Raw genomic sequence first — 21,171 nt, 5'->3', positions numbered from 1 at the left:
GAAAGAGTTGGAGCAATACAGGGAGCCTTCCTCTCAAGTAAAAAGGCGTCGGGTGCTACAGTTTGAGTCTGAAGTTCTGGATGCACCTCTTTGCAATGACGAGGCCTTTTTAAGATCTAAGGTTGACGCCAACACATGCATTTCTCTTGGAAATTGCCATGTCTTTGGTACAAGTACATCTGCTGCCAGAGCGAATGTTGTCTTGTAACTGATGTTGGTCTGCTATATCTCCAAATGCTTTATAGGGATATAAAAGTTCGCCCATCTGAAATCTTACAGATAGTTTGAAGTCATATCAAGTTGATTCAACATATTTCATTTTAAGATTCATTATCCCGTCTAGCACATGATAGTATCGAGCCAGTTTTTGACCTTTGAATCAAGTAGGATCTATAATTCGACAACTTTCAACTATACGTTTGCGTAATGTTTTTGGAACCTTGGTGCTTCAAACAATCAGTGCGAGCACCTCTTCAGATGTCCTATGCTGCTAGTTCTATCGCATTATCTGATGTTGAAAGTAGCCACTAAATTTGCTTGGGTTTCGTGTTTAGGAGACACCGGATTCTCTTGAAGATGCTTTATCTGAAATGTCACAGTGGGTTGCTGGATTCACAGGTTTGTTTCTTCCAGATTTTTGTTCTTGGGATGGGTTGGAATTACCGAAATTATAGGATATCTCTTATAGTTCTGATATTTACAGAAGGCACATCTGCGTCCAGTAATGACTGTCTGGACCCGTCATCTGAAGGGTGGATTGCTGATTGCTTTAATGATGCCGGGATGCATTTCTGCACTGAAGATATGTATGTCACTTCATTTTCATATTTCATTTTTAGTGAAGTAATGTTCCCACCTAACTCTTGCCGTAAACAGCAGCAATGCATCTGGAGCATCTGATGTTCAAATTGATATTACGGGTAATCCAAAATACTTCTTTTTTATGGCCATCTCACTTACCATATTAATAGCAGCAACAATTTTCCATTGCTTTCTTTGGTCCCTCTTGTCATTGATTTCCCAGCTTAACACGTTCAAATCATTCTTGCAGAGCTTTGCGATACCCCTCCAGAATATGATGCTAATCCCGTAAGAAAACATCCTGTTCATACTAATGGAAATGTTGTTTTCAAAGGTAATTGTAGGATGTTGGGTTGTTATAAACAATTCCTGGACTTGGCATGATACTGGTTCCATGTTCGTTCCATACACCATAAAAGGAGGCTGATTCCATTTTCTCTTCCTCCTTATGTTTCACCAATCAGGAAGGAAATCATACATGCGTACACCTCCAAAACTAGCCTCGTCCGTTGTCTACCCATTTGCCTTCATCAAACCATGCGGTGCACACGGACATGTCACTCTTAAGGACATAAACCAAAGGATACATAACCCGCCAACCACAAAGCCAAACGAAGAAGACCCCGTTTCTTTTCCCACATCAGCATTTTCTGGGAAACCCGTTGTTGGGAAAACTAAAATCCGCACAGAAGGTGGTAAAGGTAGCATTACAATCATGAGAACCAAAGGGTAAGTAAAATACCAGTGCTTTGCCAATACTTTCTGGAGGTACATCTTTGTTGCTCACCATGAACAAACTGCAGCAGAAGCTAACTTTCAGTTGACTCCAACCTATTTTTTGCTTTGCTTATGATCTGAATTATTTGGTAGTACTTAAGGATCTCGACTTCTAGTTGATCCTCGCATTTCTCGTCATCCTTCAGAGGAAAACTTCATCAGCTTTCGTAATATTAATGTGAAAAGCATGTATCTCGTCGGTATTTCTAGTTACCAGAGTGATCGTCTACTGTTGTATGTTGTACTCTTCGTGGAACTTGAATGTTTAGATCTTCATTAGTTCAACGATGTCCCCATCTCATCTTGAGGGTTCTCAGGAATTTTGTGGAAAGGATGGACATTGTCACATGTATTTAAATCTTCTTGATGCAGCTGAGGTTTAAGGGGTTTGATATCTGATTTCTACTACCAGAATGAGTAAATTGTTATATATTTCCTGTTCTAGGCATTTTTTTTTTGTTTTTGATAATTGAATTGATTTATCCTTTTGTGCAAAGGGTGTAAACGGATCGAGTTGAATCGAGCATATATTGGTCGAATTTGTTCGAAGTTGAATTTATATTGATTAATAATTCAATCGAACTTGTATTGAACTCAAGTAGTTTGATTTTTTACATACTAGTCGTCGTTTCACCTCTATAGGTATACAATAAATATTTTTTTTTAATTTTAAAATATATAAATGAAAATAAAATATATATAAAAAAATAAATCATGTTTAAAAAAAAAGGAATTAAAAAATTAAATTAAGGTATTATTGACACAATAAAAAAAATTAGTATAATAGTGTTAAAATGATATAGTGTTATTTTTATATATAAAAGAAGAAAAAAAGTAATTACAATTAATATTAAAATTATCTAATCAGGGGTAAATTACCAAATTTAAAAATTGGTGCGCGTGCCACTAATAATTGTTTGTGTGTAGAGAACTTTTGTTTTAATACTAGCTGTTGTAATGACATATGATAAATAAACTTTTATGTTTTAAATTATATTGTAAATAAGAGTAGAATACATAAATCAATACATTATATTGAAAAAATAGAAAAAAAAAAGAAAAGAAAACTAATTTATAAGTTAATGTCAAATTTAAAAAGTTGAATAAGTTATTTATCTTGTTAGTTGAAGGATATTTTTGACTTCATAGAAAATTAGTGCGGTGGTATTAGTATATATGTGATGTGTATGACCCAAAAGCATTTGACCCAATAAGAGATCTATAGTCTAAATCGGGCCTACCAGCTCATGATGAGGATGGCCCATAAGATTTTCAAGCTCGGTCCAAGAGGAAAGCTTAGTACACTGCTTACCAGACCACAGGACTACCTTCCAATCCCAGCCCAAGAAAAGGGAGGCACTCCTAAAACTCTGGACTCCATGACCTAGAAGGATTTCTCGCAGAGTAGGAGTTCTCACGTAAAAGGAGTCATCTTCCAACAAAAAACATGCTGATCAAGCTAGAGATAAGATGGAATTGTGCTTTATCCACAGTTTTCTCGCCTTTTTTCTCGAAGATACAGGTAACATGTAGACTCCCCACGTAGAGGGACGCATTCTCTATAAGTACAGGCAACATCCTCAACAGGGACACCTTCAAAAATTTGGAAATTGTCTTGCTATTTTGTTGCAATTCTCAACCCGTGCTCTAACCATATTTTGCTTTCGAAGTTCTTATTCTTATTTCAATTTCTCATTATGATTTATTTCTATATCTATTTATTTCTAAATTTGGAACTAACTTGAGCATTAGAGTGCTAGCGTGTTGTTTTGCAGGTCCTATTTCTCAAGTTTTTTTGCTTAATCAGCTTAAGTCCATCGTCGAGATCCAAGACCGTTTGACCCAGGTTAAAATCTCATGCATCAATTGGCACCGTTTGTGGGAAACTGAGTTAAAGATGTGAGTTACCATGAAAACCCCCAGCAACCCCGCTGACAAGCAAAAGACCGTGGAGACACCCAACAACAATCAGCCTTTGCAGGTTGTTGTAGTAGCCTCCCTGCCCCCTATTGGAGGATCCACCCCAGCTTTGCTTGTGCCGATACCACCCCCCAAAGTGGTGGACCCTTTGATCGATCTTAAAAAATGAAGCACTTCCTCAGACACCACCTTAGGAGAATTTTTCCTAGCTTTGCTGGGTGCAATTCAACAGGTGGTTGCAACAGCAATCCGAGAGCACATGGCAGTGCTTGCTTCCTGCCCGCTCATTCCCCGTTGGTCATCACTGCTAGAAGACTACATTTGTATTTTCTTTCACATCCCATTGGAGTAAAAACTAACCTACCTTTGAAGCAAACGCTGGGTAAGCCAGATACATCAGGATGTCTGGTAAAATTGGTGGTAGAATTAAGTGAGTGTGATATCTCTTATCTAACTCGAGCTACCATTAAGGCCCAAGCTTTAGCCGACTTTGTCTCCAAACAACAGGGACGTCTGAAGAAGGTACCCCTCAAGCTGAAATATGACTATTACATGTAGATGGATCATCCACGATTGAAAGCAATGGTGCAAGCATATTCATCACTTCACCCTAAGGAGAAGATTTAGAATTCGCTGTCAAGTTTGGGTTTAAGGCCTCCAACAATGACGTCGAATGCGAAGACCTCGTAACGGGGCTCAGAATGGCGCATAAAGCCTTTAATTGAGCCATGCTTGTCAAACAATTATGGAGGATTTTGACTAGACCAGATGCCTTCTGGCCAGGTTCTAAAACAAAAATATTTCCCTTAGTCAGATCTGTTTGAGGCACAGATTAGACCACTTGCATCATATGCTTAACAGTCATTGATAGAAACGTTGGACTTACTTGAGGCAGGGTCGAGATGGAGGGTGGGGTATGGTACGAGAATCTAAATCATGGAGGATGGTTGGTTGTTGCGTCCCAAGACCATCAGAATTGTCTTATGATCGCAGGGGTTGAAGCCTGGGACAAGGATTTGGTTAGGTCACTATTCCCTCAATTTGAGCAATTGTATCCTAGCCTTCCCACTTTGCTGCCTGGGTGAGGAGGACTGCCTCATCTGGCATTTTGATCGAGGAGGACGGTTTTCCGCTCGTATGCATATCAACTTGACTAGGAACTTGAACAGGATAGGGGACATAGTCATTGGATGGGCGAGCCTTTTGAAGCCCCCCCCATTGAAATTTCATTTGGTCTACCAGGACCCTGCCTAAAGTGTAGTTCTTTGTGTGGAGGCTGTGTCGATGGGCGTTACCTACAGTCGCAAATCTGAGAAAATGTGGTGCGAAGGTGACTGGTGGTTGTCCGTTCTGTCATGAGGAAGAGGAGACGATAGAACACTTTCTACTCAGCTGCACTTTTTCCAGACAAGTGTGGGCAATTGCTAACTTTCCAGGGTCTGAAGTGTCAAACTTTTTAGGAAGGGAGGATGATTAGCTATGGTTGCTACTGTAGAAATCTACGTTCTGGTTCTTCAAATGCAGCTAGTCCATATGGGTTAACGAGGGCCACATCACCTTTAATTTCATTCTTCACATTGTTGTTCTTAGAAGCGTGTTTTTATTTTTTTTTGCAACTTTGTTAGTAGCTTTTACGTTATCCTCTTTGCTCCACAGCTATAAGGTTTGTTAGTGCAACTGCACAGAGAAAACCTCACAATCTGTATATAAAAACAGAGCTCCATGTATAGCTTCCTCATTAGATTAATGAAATACATAATTCTTCCCACCAATTTCTTCACAATAGCGTCTTTTATTTCATATGGGTCTGCTTTCCTACATGGTATCAGAGCCTTCATTTGAAGGTCTCTATATATCTCTTGGTTAGAGGGCTTCTCTCGAAGCAACAATGGCAGAAGATGAAGAAAATAGCAAACGACAGATGCTGGAGGTGCTGCAACTACATGGATCCGACCACCCTGGTATGGTGCTGGTTAGTACTCTACTAACTAAGAACAATTTTTTAATATGGAGCTATGCGGTGAAGAAAGCATTGCGAGCAAAAATGAAGCTGGGTTTTATAGAAGGAACTGCTATGAAACCAAATGGTACTGACCCATTTTTCGAACAGTCGATTCACGTGGATAGCATGGTCACAACCTGGATATTGAATTGCATTTCAAAAGAAATAGTTGGGAGCTTTATGTATGCAAAATCAGCAAGGGCTTTATGGTTGGATTTGGAAGAAAGGTATGGTGAATGTAACGGACCTTTATTATATCAGCTGCAGCGAGACATTTCCTCTTTGGCACAGGGAAATACTTCCGTGGTTGAGTATTTCTCACAATTACGCATGATTTGAGATGAATTAGATGTTCTAATGCCTACTCCACAATGCACATGTGGGGGTTGCACCTGTGGAGTATCTCAGGCAATTGTAGATCAAGCCACATTTTCTAAATTCATTCAATTTCTCATGGGTTTGAGTGAGACTTTTGATTACATGAGAGACCAGCTACTAGTGATGGACCCTGTGTCGTTAGTCAACAAGGCATATTCCATGATTTTGAGATTTGAGAAACAAAGAGAGGTTAACATGGAAAGGAATGAGACTGTTAACAATGTTGCAATGCAGATTAAAACAGGGGGAAAGAAGGACTTCATAACCAAATGAGGACAACAACGCAGGACGTATGTCGACAAGAAGGGACAACGTTGTAATCACTGTGATAAAGTGGGACATACAAGGGAGACTTGCTTCAAGCTACATGACACCCCGAATTGGTATAAAGAACTGATTGAAAGAATGAAGAAGGAAGGGGTCCCTATTTGAGGTTATAGTGCACAAACAGAAGATAACAGAGGAAATCAATAGCAGGTGTTGTTGCAGGAGCTTATAAGTCTCATGAAAGGAAGAGAAGAACGTATGCTAGAAGATCCCTTACATGCCAACTTTGCACAAGCAGACAATTATGCAGGTGATAACTGTTCTTTTACTAGTTTGAATTATAATTGTTGGGATACTTGGGTAGTCGACAAGGGAGCTACTAATTATATGTGTGCACATAAACACATTTTCAAACACATCACAACACCATCGCACTCCACTTCTGTACATCTCCCAGATGGGAATACACAACCTGTTGCTCACATAGGAAATGTCACATTACATAAAAATCTCAGACTAACAGAGGTCCTATATGTTCCCACCTTTCAATTCAACCTTCTATTCGTGTCAAAAATTGTGCTCGACATCATCAATTGAGGTTGTTTTTCACTCATCTCATTGTCTCTTACAGGATCTGGAGACTAAAAGGCCCATAGCAGTAGGACGGCTTCACAAAAATCTTTTATGTGTTGTCCAAATCTTCATTTGATCCATTGAATATTGCTTCTTATCACTATGCTCAGTCTGTTACTTGCATGAGTTCTTCTTTTTGTATAATGACCTGTGACATAGGAGGCTTGGACATCCTTCTTTAAATGTCCTCAAACATATTTCTAGTTTAAATCTTTCCAGTACTTCCTGTGAATGTGATATCTGCCCTATAGCCAAACAAAGTAGTCTGCCATTTTCTACAAAATCTATACAAACTAAGCACACCTTTGAGTTCATACATATTGATCTTTGGGGGTCGTATAAAATCCCTAGTCTCAGTGGTTGTAACTATTTGTTAACTATTGTCGACGATTACAGTAGAGCGACTTGGACCTTTTTGCTTAAATACAAAACTCAAGATTGCTATACACTAGACACATTTTTCAAAATGGTTCTGACATAGTTTGATTCACAAGTAAAAAAAATCAGATCCGATAACAGTACGAAATTTGTGAATACTTCGTGTCAATCCTTGTTTAGATCGCTTCATATTGTTCATCAACAGTCTTGCCCATACACACCACAACAAAACAGTGTGGATTAACTAAAGCATAAACATATCCTTAATACAGCTAGGCCATAATGTTTCAATCACATCCACCAAACATTTTTTGGGGGGAATCAATTCTTGTTGCCACCTATTTACTCAACCATTTTCCGACACCTCTTTTCCAGTGGAAATTCCCGTATGAACTTCTCTATAATAAGACACCCACATACACTCACCTCAAGATTTTCGGTTGCCTCTGTTTTGCTTCAAATATATCACCCTCCAAACACAAATTTGACACAAGAGCTCACAAATGTGTCTTTGTAGGATATAGTCAATGCCACAAAGGTTATAAACTTTTTGACCTACAGTGAAAACAAATCCTACACTCTAAAGATAGATTTTATGAAGGGATTTTTCCCTTTAAGTCTGACTCCACACCCACTCAACCTACTCCCTCTCAAGATCCTATTGAGTATTTAGATAATGATCTTCCCACTGATTGTTCTCCCACACATAGTGATCAACCTGCACTCCCTGACATTTCCCATGTTACCTCTTCTCCTGATTCTTCTTCCCCACAAAGGTCCTCTCCCATTTCTCCATATGTCCCTCCTCCTAGACGTTCACAGAGGTTACCGCAGAAGCCTTCTCGGCTTAATGATTATATCTGTAACTGTTCTACTTATACTGATTCCCATTTCTCACCTTCTACTTACAGCAGTGCACATATATCCTTTGTAGCTCTATTGTCTTCTATGCAGAAACCCCGAAATTATGCTCAGGCTCGTACAGATACAAGATGGGTGGATGCCATGCAGCAAGAACTTGATGCTTTGGCTAAAAATGATACTTGGAATGTGGTGGACTTGCCCCCTGGCAAGAAGTCTATCGGGTGTCGTTGGGTGTTCAAGCTCAAACTTAATGCAGCACGCTTGGTTGCCAAAGGATACAGTTAAATTGAGGGCATTGACTACTTCTACAGTTTCTCTCTGATAGCTAAATCTGTCACAGTTAGGGTTCTTATGGCAGTGGCTGCAGCTTAGGATTGGCCTATACTACAACTTGACGTAAATAATGCTTTTCTACACGGATATCTCGACGAGGAAGTCTACATGCTACCACCTGACGGCTACATTATAAACACTCCTGGTTAAGTTTGTAAGCTAAAGAAGTCCCTCTACGGTTTGAAACAAGCTTCTCGGCAATGGAATATTGAGCTTACTGGCAAGCTTCAACATTATGGGTTCATTTAGTCACCCCATCATCATTGTCTCTTCGTGAAGTCTACTTCCAACTATTTTTTGACTCTATGAGTTTAAGTGGATGATATTCTTTTGATTGGGGATTGAGAGACTGAACTGGCTGCAATAAAATCCCACTTGGATCAACTCTTTACCATCAAGGATTTAGGTCATGCCAAGTATTTTCTTGGCCTCGAACTTGCCCGATTTGATCATGGCTTATTGGTGACCCAACAGAAATTTCTCCATGATATTCTTCTTAATGCTCAGATGTTAGATTCCAAAGCTGTGTCCACCTCATTACCCCCTGGCCTTAAACTCACTGTTAATGATGAAACCTTCTTACCTGATCCTGGTACTTATAGACGGTTAATTGGGCGCCTTCTCTATTTTGTATTTACTCGTCCGGACGTCTCGTTCGTCGTACAGCAGCTTAGTCAGTTCTTACAACGCCCCAAATCTTCTCATTGGGTTGCTGCACAACATGTGTTACGTTATTTGAAAGGTAATTCTTCGCTAGGCTTATTCTTCTCTTCCCAGAACACTCTCCAACCCTCTGTCTTTACCGATGCCTCTTCGGCCTCTTGCCCTGATTCCCGGTGCTCTATTACCAGCTTTTGCATCTTCTTAGTTCTTCACTCATCTCTTGGAAATCTAAGAAACAGGCCACGATTTCCCGATCCTTTGCAGAAGCTGAATACCGCAAAATGGGAGTTGCGGTTTGTGAACTCTTATGGTTATCTTACCTCCTCCGTGATCTCCATATTCCATTTCAAGTTCCTATTCCATTCTGGTGCGATAACAAAGCAACCATCCACATCACCGCCGACCCGTCTTTCATGAGTGTACAAAACACTTAGATATCGACTGCCACCTTATTCATGACCAATTCAAATGTGGTTTCATTAAGCCTTCTTATCTTCTGGGTCGTGATCAATTGGCAGACGTGTTCACCAAATCTCCTCCCGCTGGTGATTTTGCTCGCCACTTTGTCAAGCTGGGCTTGGTCTCCCAAGCTCCATCTTGAGGGGGTTGTAGAAATCTGGGTTCTGATTCTTCAAATGCAGCTAGTCCACATGGATCGACGAGGGCCACATCACCTTTTTTATTCTTCACATTGTTGTTCTTAGAAGCGTGTTTTTATTTTTTTTGCAAATTTGTTAGTAGCTTTTACGTTTTCCTCTTTGCTTCACAGCTGTAAAGTTTATTAGTGGGTTAGATGGGTTTGTTAGTGCAGCTATAAAGAAAAAACCTCACAATCTGTATATAAAAACGAAGCTCCATGTATAACTTTCTCATTAGATTAACGAAATACAGAATTCTTCCCACCAAATTCTTCATAATGGCATCTTTTATTTCATACGAGTTTGCTTTCCTACAGCTGCGCATGAAATTGGGCAAGGAAAATTTTGGTTTGGTTCTGACCATTTGTTGGCTATTGTGGGGAGCGAGAAACCGGCTGATTTTCGAAAATCACTCCACCACCACGGTTGATCTGGTTTCTCAAGCTCATAGAGTCCTCCAGGTTTTCCAGGGAGTTGTTAGGGAGGGTGGGTTAGGTCCTTAATTCTGTGTTTAGCGTGTCCCTTCCTGGGTTCTCTTGACTTAGGTTGAACTCTTTTGGACCCTTTCGTTAATATTAATCGTCTTTCGATAAAAAAAAAAAAAAGAACTATTGATTGAAATTAAGTAAAATCTGCAATGTTGATCGACTAGATAAATTTTGACCTTAGATTGAAATAAAATCCAATGATAATTTTATATTTAAAAATATTAAAAAAATAAAAAAAATAAAGAACAAATGTGTGAAATGTACGACATCGTGTGAGGGGTTTGTTTACTCCATCTTAAAAATACATAGAGACAAATTACTATATCTTTTCATATAAATTATTCATTTGTTATGTCACATAAGTTAAATTATATTTAACCCTATATTTACATTATAAGAAACATGCAAGAAAAAGCTGAAACCATAATTGTAGGCAAGCCTTGCGCTCCTCTCTCAAACCTTATTTTCTCTTTTTTCCACCACATATAATTCTTTCTTTCTCTTTTTTTCTTTCAGGGGATCATATCAACCAGAAATTAAGTTTTCTTGATTATAACATGCAGAATTAGGGTTTGCTCAGATTTTGTGGTCTCCCTCATCCATTGTGTTAAATATAAATGCATTCGTATTTTTCCTCTTATCTTTTGATTTTTGGGCCTTGAGATATGTAAACTGTAAATTTCTGATACGCTCTGTCTTTTCTTTTCTTTTTATTGTTTCCCCCTTGAAAAAGTATCTGTTCAAAAACATTGCTTTTTGTGGGTCATTTTTCCAATTAGGGTTTACTTTTTTACTTTGGATTAATTCTTCTTGGCTGGTTTTTTCAGGTTTTTAATTCATAAAAAAGTCAGAATTATATATTTTCTTGAATTCTTGGTCCTCTTTTCTTGTCTGAATCTTTATATTTGAATTGAACCTTATTATACTATATGTTTTCCAATGTCAATTTCAATTTTGATGATCAAATATTTCTTTTTTCTTTGAAAAGTGTGTGATTCCGTATAGAAGAAGAGATGGATTATTATTATTATTAGCAATCTTGATGATCATAATATTTGTTTAATTGTTTCCCCTTGCAACTAACGGTATTATTGGTTTTCTTATTTTAGTCAAAAGAAGTTGATTCTACAACGTTAATTCCTTCATCAAGATTAAGAGTTGAGTATTGGTCGGGCTGACAATATTATGGACGCGAAAACGAGCGAGGAAGGTGGGGAGGTAGCTAAGGGTGGCGATGAGACGTTGCCGGCTTCCAAGAGCGGCATACTTAACTTTCCTCCAAGTGATAAGAACCCATCGTCGACGAGGAGTTCATGTAGCATTAACAGCAAGGACATGATCTTTCGGGCTGATAAGATCGATCTCAAGAGCTTGGATGTGCAGCTTGAGAGGCATCTCAGCCGGGCTTGGTCGAGCAACTTAGAGACTCAGAAGCCTAAGGAAGTGTGGGAGATCGACGCGTCCAAGCTGGAGATCCGATATCTTGTCGCACAGGGAACATATGGCACAGTTTATCGGGGTACTTACAATGGTCAAGACGTTGCAGGTACGTACATAGCTCCGGAAAAATTCTTACTCACAACAGGTTTGATCGAACCAAACCAATTACAGAGCAAATGTATGACATTTTCTATATTTTTGGTTACTTTTCCTCAACTATACATATATCTATCATACAGCAGGTGTATTGCACTTTTCATTTAATCTTTAAGTTTTCTTGCAACTTCTCTGTTCTTGGAGTTTTAGGGAACATTTCCTACGTTTGTTTCTTGCAATTTTCGGACTTAGGATTTTATCAATAATACAAAAGGAATTTTTTACTGGAATATATTTCTTTTTGATTGGTAGGGTTAATTATATTTATTTATTTTAAATTGTTAAATTATACTTTTTTTAAAAGAGAAATTTGAAATTACACTTACACCCTTTTGAAAATTCTGAATTAACACCTGACTTTTTTCTGTTAGGGTTCAGACAAAAAATGGTGACTTAAGCAAAATAAAAAAATACATAAAATTTTAATTTCGCCCGTCATTTAATATTTTCTTATATATTTTTATACTTATAAAGTGATGAATATAATATATATATGTGGAATGAGATTAATATCATTATATTTTTTTCTTCATAAATACAAATTATTACATGAAAATATTAAATAAGGAGTAAAATTTGAAATTTATGAGATGTTGTTTTGCTAATGTCAGCATTTTGCATCCATAATCCTAATAAAAATGGATCAATTATGTGTTAACAGTGGATTTTGGAAAGGGATGCAAGTATAATTTTAATTTTTTTTTAAAAAAAATATAATTTTACATTTGTTAAGAACCAGACCTGATTATAATAACTCTACAATGCATATATCATTATCATCAAAATTAGTCCTCACTACAATATTATTTTTTGTTTTACAGTGAAGTTATTGGACTGGGGAGAAGAAGGAACGGCCACAATTGCTGAAACTGCTGCACTTCGGGCATCATTTAAACAAGAGGTTTCTGTTTGGCACAAGCTTGATCACCCAAATGTTACAAAAGTAAAATAGCTAAGTCCTGCTTTCATCATTTCGATCCTCAAATTCTTTTTATCTCATGCAGAAAATACAAGCAATCATATTACAAATAAGTAAATTATTCCCTTATTAAAAAAAAATCAGCAATTTATCTCTCTATATTTTTTAAAATGCAGTAATTTACTCTATATTTTTTAAAACGAAACTTTTTACCTCATTAGCCAGGAAGGTAAATTGCTTCATTTTGAAAAATATGAGGGTGTAATAAATTGCTAATTTTTTTTTTTTTTTATCGTAAGAGAATGATTTGTTCATTTGCAATATCAGAGGGGGTTAAATTACGTTTCATCTCATGTTGGATTTGTTAGTTATTTGGTTTTTATGGTAATGATTGTCATGTATAGTTTGTTGGTGCTTCAATGGGGACTTCAGAACTGAAAATTCCTTCGAAAAACCCTTCTGAGGGTTATACGAAACTTCCATCAAGGGCGTGTTGTGTTCTTGTCGAATTTGTTCCTGGAGGGACATTGAAGAGTTTCTTATTCAAGAATAGGAAGAAGAAGCTGGCTTTTAGAGTTGTCATCGAACTTGCTTTGGACCTTTCAAGAGGGTAAAATTTTGTATTTGGCAAGATCAATAAAGTTTTAGACCCATAGGACAGGATAGGATAGGGGGTTCGACATTTTGAGTCTTGGGTTCGATACCTTTAGTCCTCTGTTTTATAGGGTTTTCATCGAAATGGTCCCAAAATTGTGAAAATTCAACACATTTAGTCTTCTGCTATACGGAATTTACTAAATGTGTTGAGTTGTCTCAATTTCGAGGCCGATTTGAAACTTCCGTGAAGGATTGAACTAAATGTGTCAAGTTTTTTAATTTTGAGATCTTTTTAAAAATCTCATAAAACATGGGATTAAAAGTGTTGAAACCCTTATGTTGTGGGACTAAAAGTGCAATTTCACCTCTGTATTTGGATCATTTATTTTGGACGAAATTACAACTTTTAGTCCCGTAGGACAAGGGTTAAACACTTTCACTTCTATGCTCTGCGGGATTTTTTTAAAATGGTCACAGAATTAGAAAAACTCGACACATCTAGTTTTACCCTTCACCAAAATTTCAAATTGATCTCGAAATCGGGAAAACTCAAAATCCCATAAAATATAGGAGTAAATGTGTCGAGCATAATTTTGCTAACAAATCTTTTACCTAGTTATCTCAAACGACTCGCAGATTAAGCTACCTACATTCAAAGAAGATTGTACATCGCGATGTCAAAGCTGAAAACATGTTGTTAGATCACCATAGAACATTGAAAATTGCTGATTTTGGTGTCGCCCGTGTTGAAGCCCAGAATCCGAGAGACATGACCGGTGAAACTGGAACGCTTGGTTATATGGCCCCAGAGGTGCACTACTATTCCTCTCCATCTCATCAAAAATTTGTTCTGACATACTCCCCTTCTTTGAAATTTGGTATAATTATACATAACATTTCGTATTTGAAAAATTATATTTAGCATCTTTGGGCTGGTTTGTTTATATCTAAAAAGAAAGTCTTTTCGTTGGTCAAAATTCACCGAATTTATTGACACTAACAAAAAGGCACGATTAAAATTTATATTTACCCCCAATTGAGTTATTATTCATTTCTTACAGGATAAATAAATCTTTTCATGATCAAATTACCCTTATGCATCTTCATCATATGTTAGTGCATGTGAGGAGGTATATCTTCACTGTTATAAGGGTATTTTTTAGTCAAAAAATTTATTTAACCTGCAATAAGTCAGTAATAAGTCAACTGAGGGTAAATATCAATTTTCATTCAGTTTGTTTGTATTAATATCAATAAATCTAGTGAATTATGACTAACGGAGGGACCTACTATGCAACCAACAAAGGTACCAAATATAATTTTTAAAATCACATAAAATTTACGTGTAATTACATCAAATCTCATAAAAGAGCAAGTATAATTGTCCCTTGTTTTAATTGTGAAGATCATAGTTCTTTGATCCACATTTCTGATCATCTACTTGTTAGGTACTGGATGGGAAGCCTTATAATCGAAAATGCGATGTCTACAGCTTTGGAATATGTTTATGGGAAACATATTGTTGTGATCTGCCTTACACAGATTTTAGCTTTGCTGAAGTTTCCTATGCTGTTGTTAGACAGGTAAGTTTTGATTCCACTTCACATATTTATGAAAATTCTAGCTCGAATCTAGTTAAATTTTTGTATGACAAGTATAAGATACTTGTCGTATGATTGGTATATAATTTAGAAAAAGTGATCAATCATATAACAGATATATTACATTTATTCAGTAATTGGTTTGATTCAACCAGACCTGATTTGGACAAAATTTTCCGATTTCTACTCAGCACAGGGAGTTTTTCCTAAGCATTGGATGTTTAAACTTCAACGAGCATGCTTTTTTTAGCTGGTTTAAATGCAATTTTCGTTATGTATATTAATTTTCTCTTTTGGCTAATTTTTTGTCATTTCTTAATTTTTAGGATAGCAAATAGGTGCTATAAATTATAATTTCTCGCGATTTTGGCCCTTAGCGGTCGAAAATTGAAAATACTATCGGAAAAAAGCATGTGACCTGCACGTGCTCTTTTAGTTCAGGGCCTTCTTTTCCACTGGTCAATCTAATATACTAAAATCGCAAAATAATTAAAAAGTCATGACACCTATTTGTTAATCTAGAAAAATAAAGGACTAAAAACGCCAACGTGCAAAAAATAAAAGATACAAGATCGAAAATCTGCTTCCATGCTGCCAGAAATTATCAATGGGAACAAAAACCCCAAATTGAAAAAAGCACATGCAGGGGCTCATACTTTATTCCAGCAATATTTGCAAACTCCGACGATCGAAGAACCGAAATTGTGAAAAAGTAAAAAGTCACAGCACCTATCTACTACTTTAGAAATTAAGATAAATGACTAAAATGTGAAAATACAAAAAATATGAAATTGCATTAAATTCTTACATGTATGTATATATATATATATATATATATATATGATGTAATCTTTTGCAGAATTTGCGTCCGGAGATACCTCGTTGTTGCCCAAGTTCTCTGGCAAATATCATGAAAAGATGTTGGGATGCGAACCCAGACAAAAGACCCGACATGGACGAGGTGGTGAGGCTCTTGGAAGCAATCGATACCAGCAAAGGAGGAGGAATGATACCGGATGAAGACCATCCTGGAGGTTGTTTTTGCTTTGCTCCCACTCGGGGACCATAATATTATAAATATATATATAAATCTTTTATTTATTTTCCTATTTTTGCCCTTCAAAAAGTGGAAGAGTTCATCAATTTATGATTTTGATCTCTTCACATAAATAATTGTATCTGTTTATTCGTTTTCAAAACTCTTTTTTGTGTATATAATCATAAATATTCATCCATCCATCCTTCTCAATATACGTTAGTTAATTTTCTATGTATTGTCTCATTTTTTTAAAAGTAGAGTATGTGTCGACCATCCAATTAATGATGTATTGAATAATTACATGACGTAATTCAAATGCTTTTATCATTTTCTTGCATGCAGTTAATGCAATAATTTCTTATAATTTATAGGGTTAATTACACTTAAACTCGATTGCTCTGAAAATCCAAAACTACACTTTCCCTCAAAAAGTTTAGTTTTGGAACTTACACTTCCTTCAAAAAAACTTCATTTATACCTGACCCACTTTCGTCAGAGTTTGAATGAGAAATGCTAACGTAAGATATATATATATATATATATATATAAATTTTTTATTTTGCCCGTCATCAATATTTTCATGTATATTTTCGTACTTATAAAGAGATAAATGTAATATATATATGGAGTGATGTTAACCTCATCACATTTTTTTCTTATAAGTATAAAATTATTACAAATAAACATTAAATAAGAATTAATATTGAATTTATTTTATAATATTAATATTTTTCATTCAAATCCTGACAAAAAAAGATTAAATAAAAATCATGAATTTTTAAAATATAATTTTAAAAAAACTTAAAAAAATAATTTTATATTTTCAAGGGGTCTAAATATAATTAACCAACTCCAGAAAAAGCAATTAATCTGCAAACAATTGCCTATTATAGTTGTTATCTCCCTTTGGGACCTGCATCTTCTGCAAACTAATAATAGCAACTTGAGCTTTACATGATAAGGTTTTGACGGCTGGATAGGACCCTTACACATTAGTGGAGAGGGGTCTCTACATATATATAATAAATAATTATTTATATTTTAAAATATATTATAAATTAAATAAAAATAAAATATATAAATCAATATATTATATTTAAAAAAATATTAATTAAATAGAACTCATTTAGGAATATTATTGACACAAAAAGAAATTAATGTAGGTGAAATTTTCTATAGATAGATAGATTATGCATATAAATGACCAAAAGAATTTGACTGGGGTGGAAAATATATAAGGATATTTTTTATAATTTAAAGAATCAGTATATATATATATATATATAGTATAAAAGTATAAATAAAGCCTAAAAAGTGGCAAAATTGTTATTAAATGTGATTGTATAGTTGTGATTAAATTCCCCAAATTTGTTTGTCATTGACACAAGCTAGATTTGAGTGTTATTACATATGAGTTTTATCTTTTGAATTTGTTAATTAATTGAGATGTGTCATTAACTAACAAATTTATTTTCAACACAGCGTCTTGCTTGATTGATAACTTTGTAATTTTTATAATTAAAAGATTGTGGATTTGAGTCACATCATTATAGATATACATGTATCTACTTTTATATTAATTTTTTTATTTTTTAATCTCCATTAGTTTTGAACTAAGTTTCGTTTCAAATTAATGAATTCTAATTTTTTTATATGGAATAATTTGAAATAAATGAACGGGAGTATAGTATAAGATGTATATTATTTCGAAAAGGGCACAATACAATCACGTCCTTTGAGGTTGGACATAATTATAGATATTTTCATCGTTATTTGAAAATTATAAATACTCGTGTTGATTTTAACATCGGTTGAATTACAATGAGCACATTCATTAGTCTCCTTTAGGTTTTCATTTAATTTTTATGGTGAATAGACCAACATCCCATTTTGAATATTGAATTATAACTATATATTTTTTAAAGTTTATTTTTATAGAATAATATGTCCTATGGATTATTTATTTTAACAATTTTCAAATTTATTCATATTTTTTAATTTTTTAAAAAAATGGATAAGCCTAAAGTAGTAATGTCCACCTTGATCACCTCACCATCAGGCTGCATAATTATTTTCATTCAAGAAAATATTTTTAATTTTTAACATAATTAATAAGGAGTATTTGTAATCATACCAAACGTTAAAGCAACCATGGTAATTGTTCCGAAGTAATAAAATTTGGCTTCATTTCCAAAAATCAATTTTTAGTTTTACACTATTTGGACCCAGTCAAATTGAAAATACTCATTTTCAATAAAAATTTACATCCTAATATATTGAAAACACACTTATCAAGCCACAGTTCTAGCCCTCATCATTGTTTAGTAAAAGAAGATGTTGATTGTTTAAGAATTATTCAAAATGCAATATATATATATATATAAGGAGAATTATTATTTTAGTCCGCTCTGGGGGAACAAAAATTAAAAAATCTGCCCAAAAAAATAAAAAAAGATTAAAGACGGATTAGAGACGGAATATTTTGAAATTTTAGAGGCCGAATCAGAGACGGATTAGAGACAGAAATTTGTAAGGTTTTAGAGACGGAACATTTTCTGCGTTTCAGAAACGGAATTAGGGACGGAATTAACAAACAAATACTTTACGTTTAGAGACCCCCCCCCCCACACGCGCACACACACACACACACCCACCGTAAATGCACGCATACAAACACACACACTCACACACACACACACACTCTCACACAAAAAAAAAAAACACAGACAAGGAAATGGAAAAGCCAGAATAAGAAGGGGGCATCATTCAGCAAACCTTGTCAAGTTTGTGGTCGATAAAATTAAAAAAGAAATGCAGTAACTGATTAGAACATATAAAAATATATTCCTTGACATCATGATCTCAATAGAATCCTGCTACACCAAATCATGATTTTCAGAGAGGTTGATACAAAAATTAGATAATATTAATCACAAAATCATTGCCCTATGTGTGGGGTGTGTGTGTGTGGAGGGTGTGTGTGTGTATCATGGTAGAAGATATTTTACTTCCATTTTGAACATAGAAGAAGTGAGGTGTTTCTTTTATCTTCTGCACCAATGAATGTCATCCGTGTCTTGTTATATTTGCCATTCTCCTTCAATTTCTAAGTCTTCATTTTTATCTACACAACTCTTTTTCTCCTGCAAGATGTCACCATAGTTTTGCAATATTTTATGCTCATTTCGAGTATTGTGTGTCTTTGTGGTCTATTTATGTCCTTTGTAATATTTTTTTGTGCTTGCATAGATGTGTATCCTCATTTTTGTTTACCTGATATGAAAGAGTATTTATTGAAATGAAGAGCAATAACAGGACAGGAGAGAGTGCATTGTCCATCTTCTTTTTTCCTTTGAATATATCTCATTCGCAAGAGTGGTCTTGGATTGATTTACTTTACTAGAGGGGATATAGTGAGAGAAAATGAGTGGATGATTGATAAAATCTGATAAATTTGCCTTGGGTGGTTATGATCTTCTAGCCAATTCTTGAATTGGTTGCTAGTGACCACTACAAAATGTTGTAGTTTTGAACCCTGAGTTTGGTGTGTTTAGCCATTTTGATTTCTTTCATGCGAATAGCGGTCTCTATAATTTTCACCTTTGAATCACATAGTAGTTTCTGTAGCATCACCTGATTTTTGGGTACCCGCATGGAAGAGGGAGAATGGTCCTTTTGTTCAGGAACAATTAATCAGTTATATATTCTGTAGCTAATGCTTGACTCATGCTTGTGCTTACATATGGCTTACTGTTTATCAGGTATAGAACTAATCATTCACCTGCCCAAATTTCTGTTATTTTTCTGCCTTCAGGTATTTATGGGCAGTTTCGTACATATTTGAGTGGTAACAGTTTCCTAGTAACGTGGTTTTGGTACTGCAGAAACCAAGATATTAGGCCTATAAGTTGTTGAATCTGTGGTGTTGCTTGATAAATGGCACAACTATTCCTGTGGCTCTTCTTTAGAAAGATGATTCCTTTACTGGAAGAAGAAGACACTAGCTTTAACTTTTTGGAAGAGAGATAAGTTTCATGAACTAATCAAAATCCATTACAAGTTTTTATGCTAACTTTGTTGAAGGTTGAGGCATCTTGTGTGATTTATGTTTCTTGTCGCTTAGGCTTTTGCTGAAATGCCTTTGTAAATATAAAGCTAACTCAGTGCTAATTGCTTTTGTTAACCATCCCATGTATTCATAGCATTTTGGATTTTGGTTTACTTTCTGATCTCATATTGCTTTAGAGCAGTATGGGTAGTTGGATTACCTTGAAGGTACTTTTCTATTTCTTTTTGTTTTACATATACGATGATTTTTCAGGTGCCGTTTACAGTAACTTATCTATTCATGGAGGTTTCTCAACTGATTCCATGCCAACCATTTCCCCTGTCCTCTTTGTTTTAGCGAACTTTCTACTTTGTCCCAAGCTGAAATGTTCTTATATATTCCCAACTAAAGTACTGCTGGTAAGATTTGAAACTTGGAGGGGTTGTAGATATTTTAATTAGATACATAAAAGGGGAATGTAGTAAAGCACTATCCTGGAATATATCCCTAAAGTAAAAAGAAAAAAAAAGTAAAATTTGCATTTTGAAGTTGTCATCCCAAACTATAATTAACCAATGATTGTATTTGTTGTGATTTCTTACCATGTTTGCTGAATTAAAATAATTAAATAGCAAAATTAACCACTACTTATAGACTCAATTGTTAATAGAATGACAATGCTATAAATAAATTGGTTTATAAGCAGACAATGTCTAAGATCTCTTTGTTTCTTACTATAACAGCAAAAAGTACCTGGATAATAATTTTGTTGGTTGCTTGGGATGGATATGGTATGGTAATGTGTGCTATACTTTATGTAATATTTCAGCAGCTAATTTCCACTATTAGGAAATTTTTTACGATTGAAGTATTCTCACGATGTATTAATTGATTAACCTTTTCTATTATGCATATGATGTGGGCTGCATCTTTTCCATATGTAGAGTTGGGTTTAACTATCTAAAGTAGGCTTGCATAGGGTCCCTTATGACCACAGAAGTATGCTTATCAGATGACATACCTCCAAATCCTAATAGAGGTTATCTCCACTATGAAGGAACAATGGAATAATTCCTACGCCTATGCTTCAGATATGCTCCCCATGGACTGTGATTCTTTGAGGCAACAGTGACTGAGTATACTTGCTAGAATCTTCACAGCATGTGGAGCATGTACAGCAATTAGGGGTGGCAGGTGAGTCGAGCCGGCTCGCGAGCTCAGCGAGCCGG

The 21,171-nt window shown here is 35.5% G+C and overlaps 2 protein-coding genes across 3 annotated transcripts in view; both read left to right on the top strand.

The window, feature by feature from the left end:
- LOC105158396 (protein XRI1) overlaps positions 1-2,008 on the top strand; it is a gene marked incomplete in the record, with an annotated part of 3,680 nt that extends 1,672 nt beyond the window's left edge. Inside the window, 6 exon segments of one of the 2 annotated variants that reach the window (XM_011075145.2) lie at positions 1-121; positions 555-618; positions 704-806; positions 877-920; positions 1,052-1,135; positions 1,266-2,008. In XM_011075145.2, the coding sequence (XP_011073447.1) occupies positions 1-121; positions 555-618; positions 704-806; positions 877-920; positions 1,052-1,135; positions 1,266-1,534 (685 nt within the window). 2 annotated transcript variants of the gene reach the window in all.
- LOC105158394 (serine/threonine-protein kinase HT1) lies at positions 10,673-15,966 on the top strand. The gene is made up of 7 exons (XM_011075144.2): positions 10,673-10,816; positions 11,252-11,688; positions 12,560-12,681; positions 13,062-13,267; positions 13,891-14,065; positions 14,703-14,837; positions 15,715-15,966. The coding sequence occupies exons 2-7, from the start codon at positions 11,328-11,330 to the stop codon at positions 15,922-15,924; spliced, it is 1,209 nt and encodes a 402-aa protein (XP_011073446.1). The 5' UTR covers positions 10,673-10,816; positions 11,252-11,327; the 3' UTR covers positions 15,925-15,966.

This window comes from Sesamum indicum, linkage group LG3 (assembly GCF_000512975.1).
Source record: "Sesamum indicum cultivar Zhongzhi No. 13 linkage group LG3, S_indicum_v1.0, whole genome shotgun sequence".
Classification (NCBI taxonomy): domain Eukaryota; kingdom Viridiplantae; phylum Streptophyta; class Magnoliopsida; order Lamiales; family Pedaliaceae; genus Sesamum; species Sesamum indicum.
This window is presented reverse-complemented; position numbering and strand designations above follow the sequence as displayed.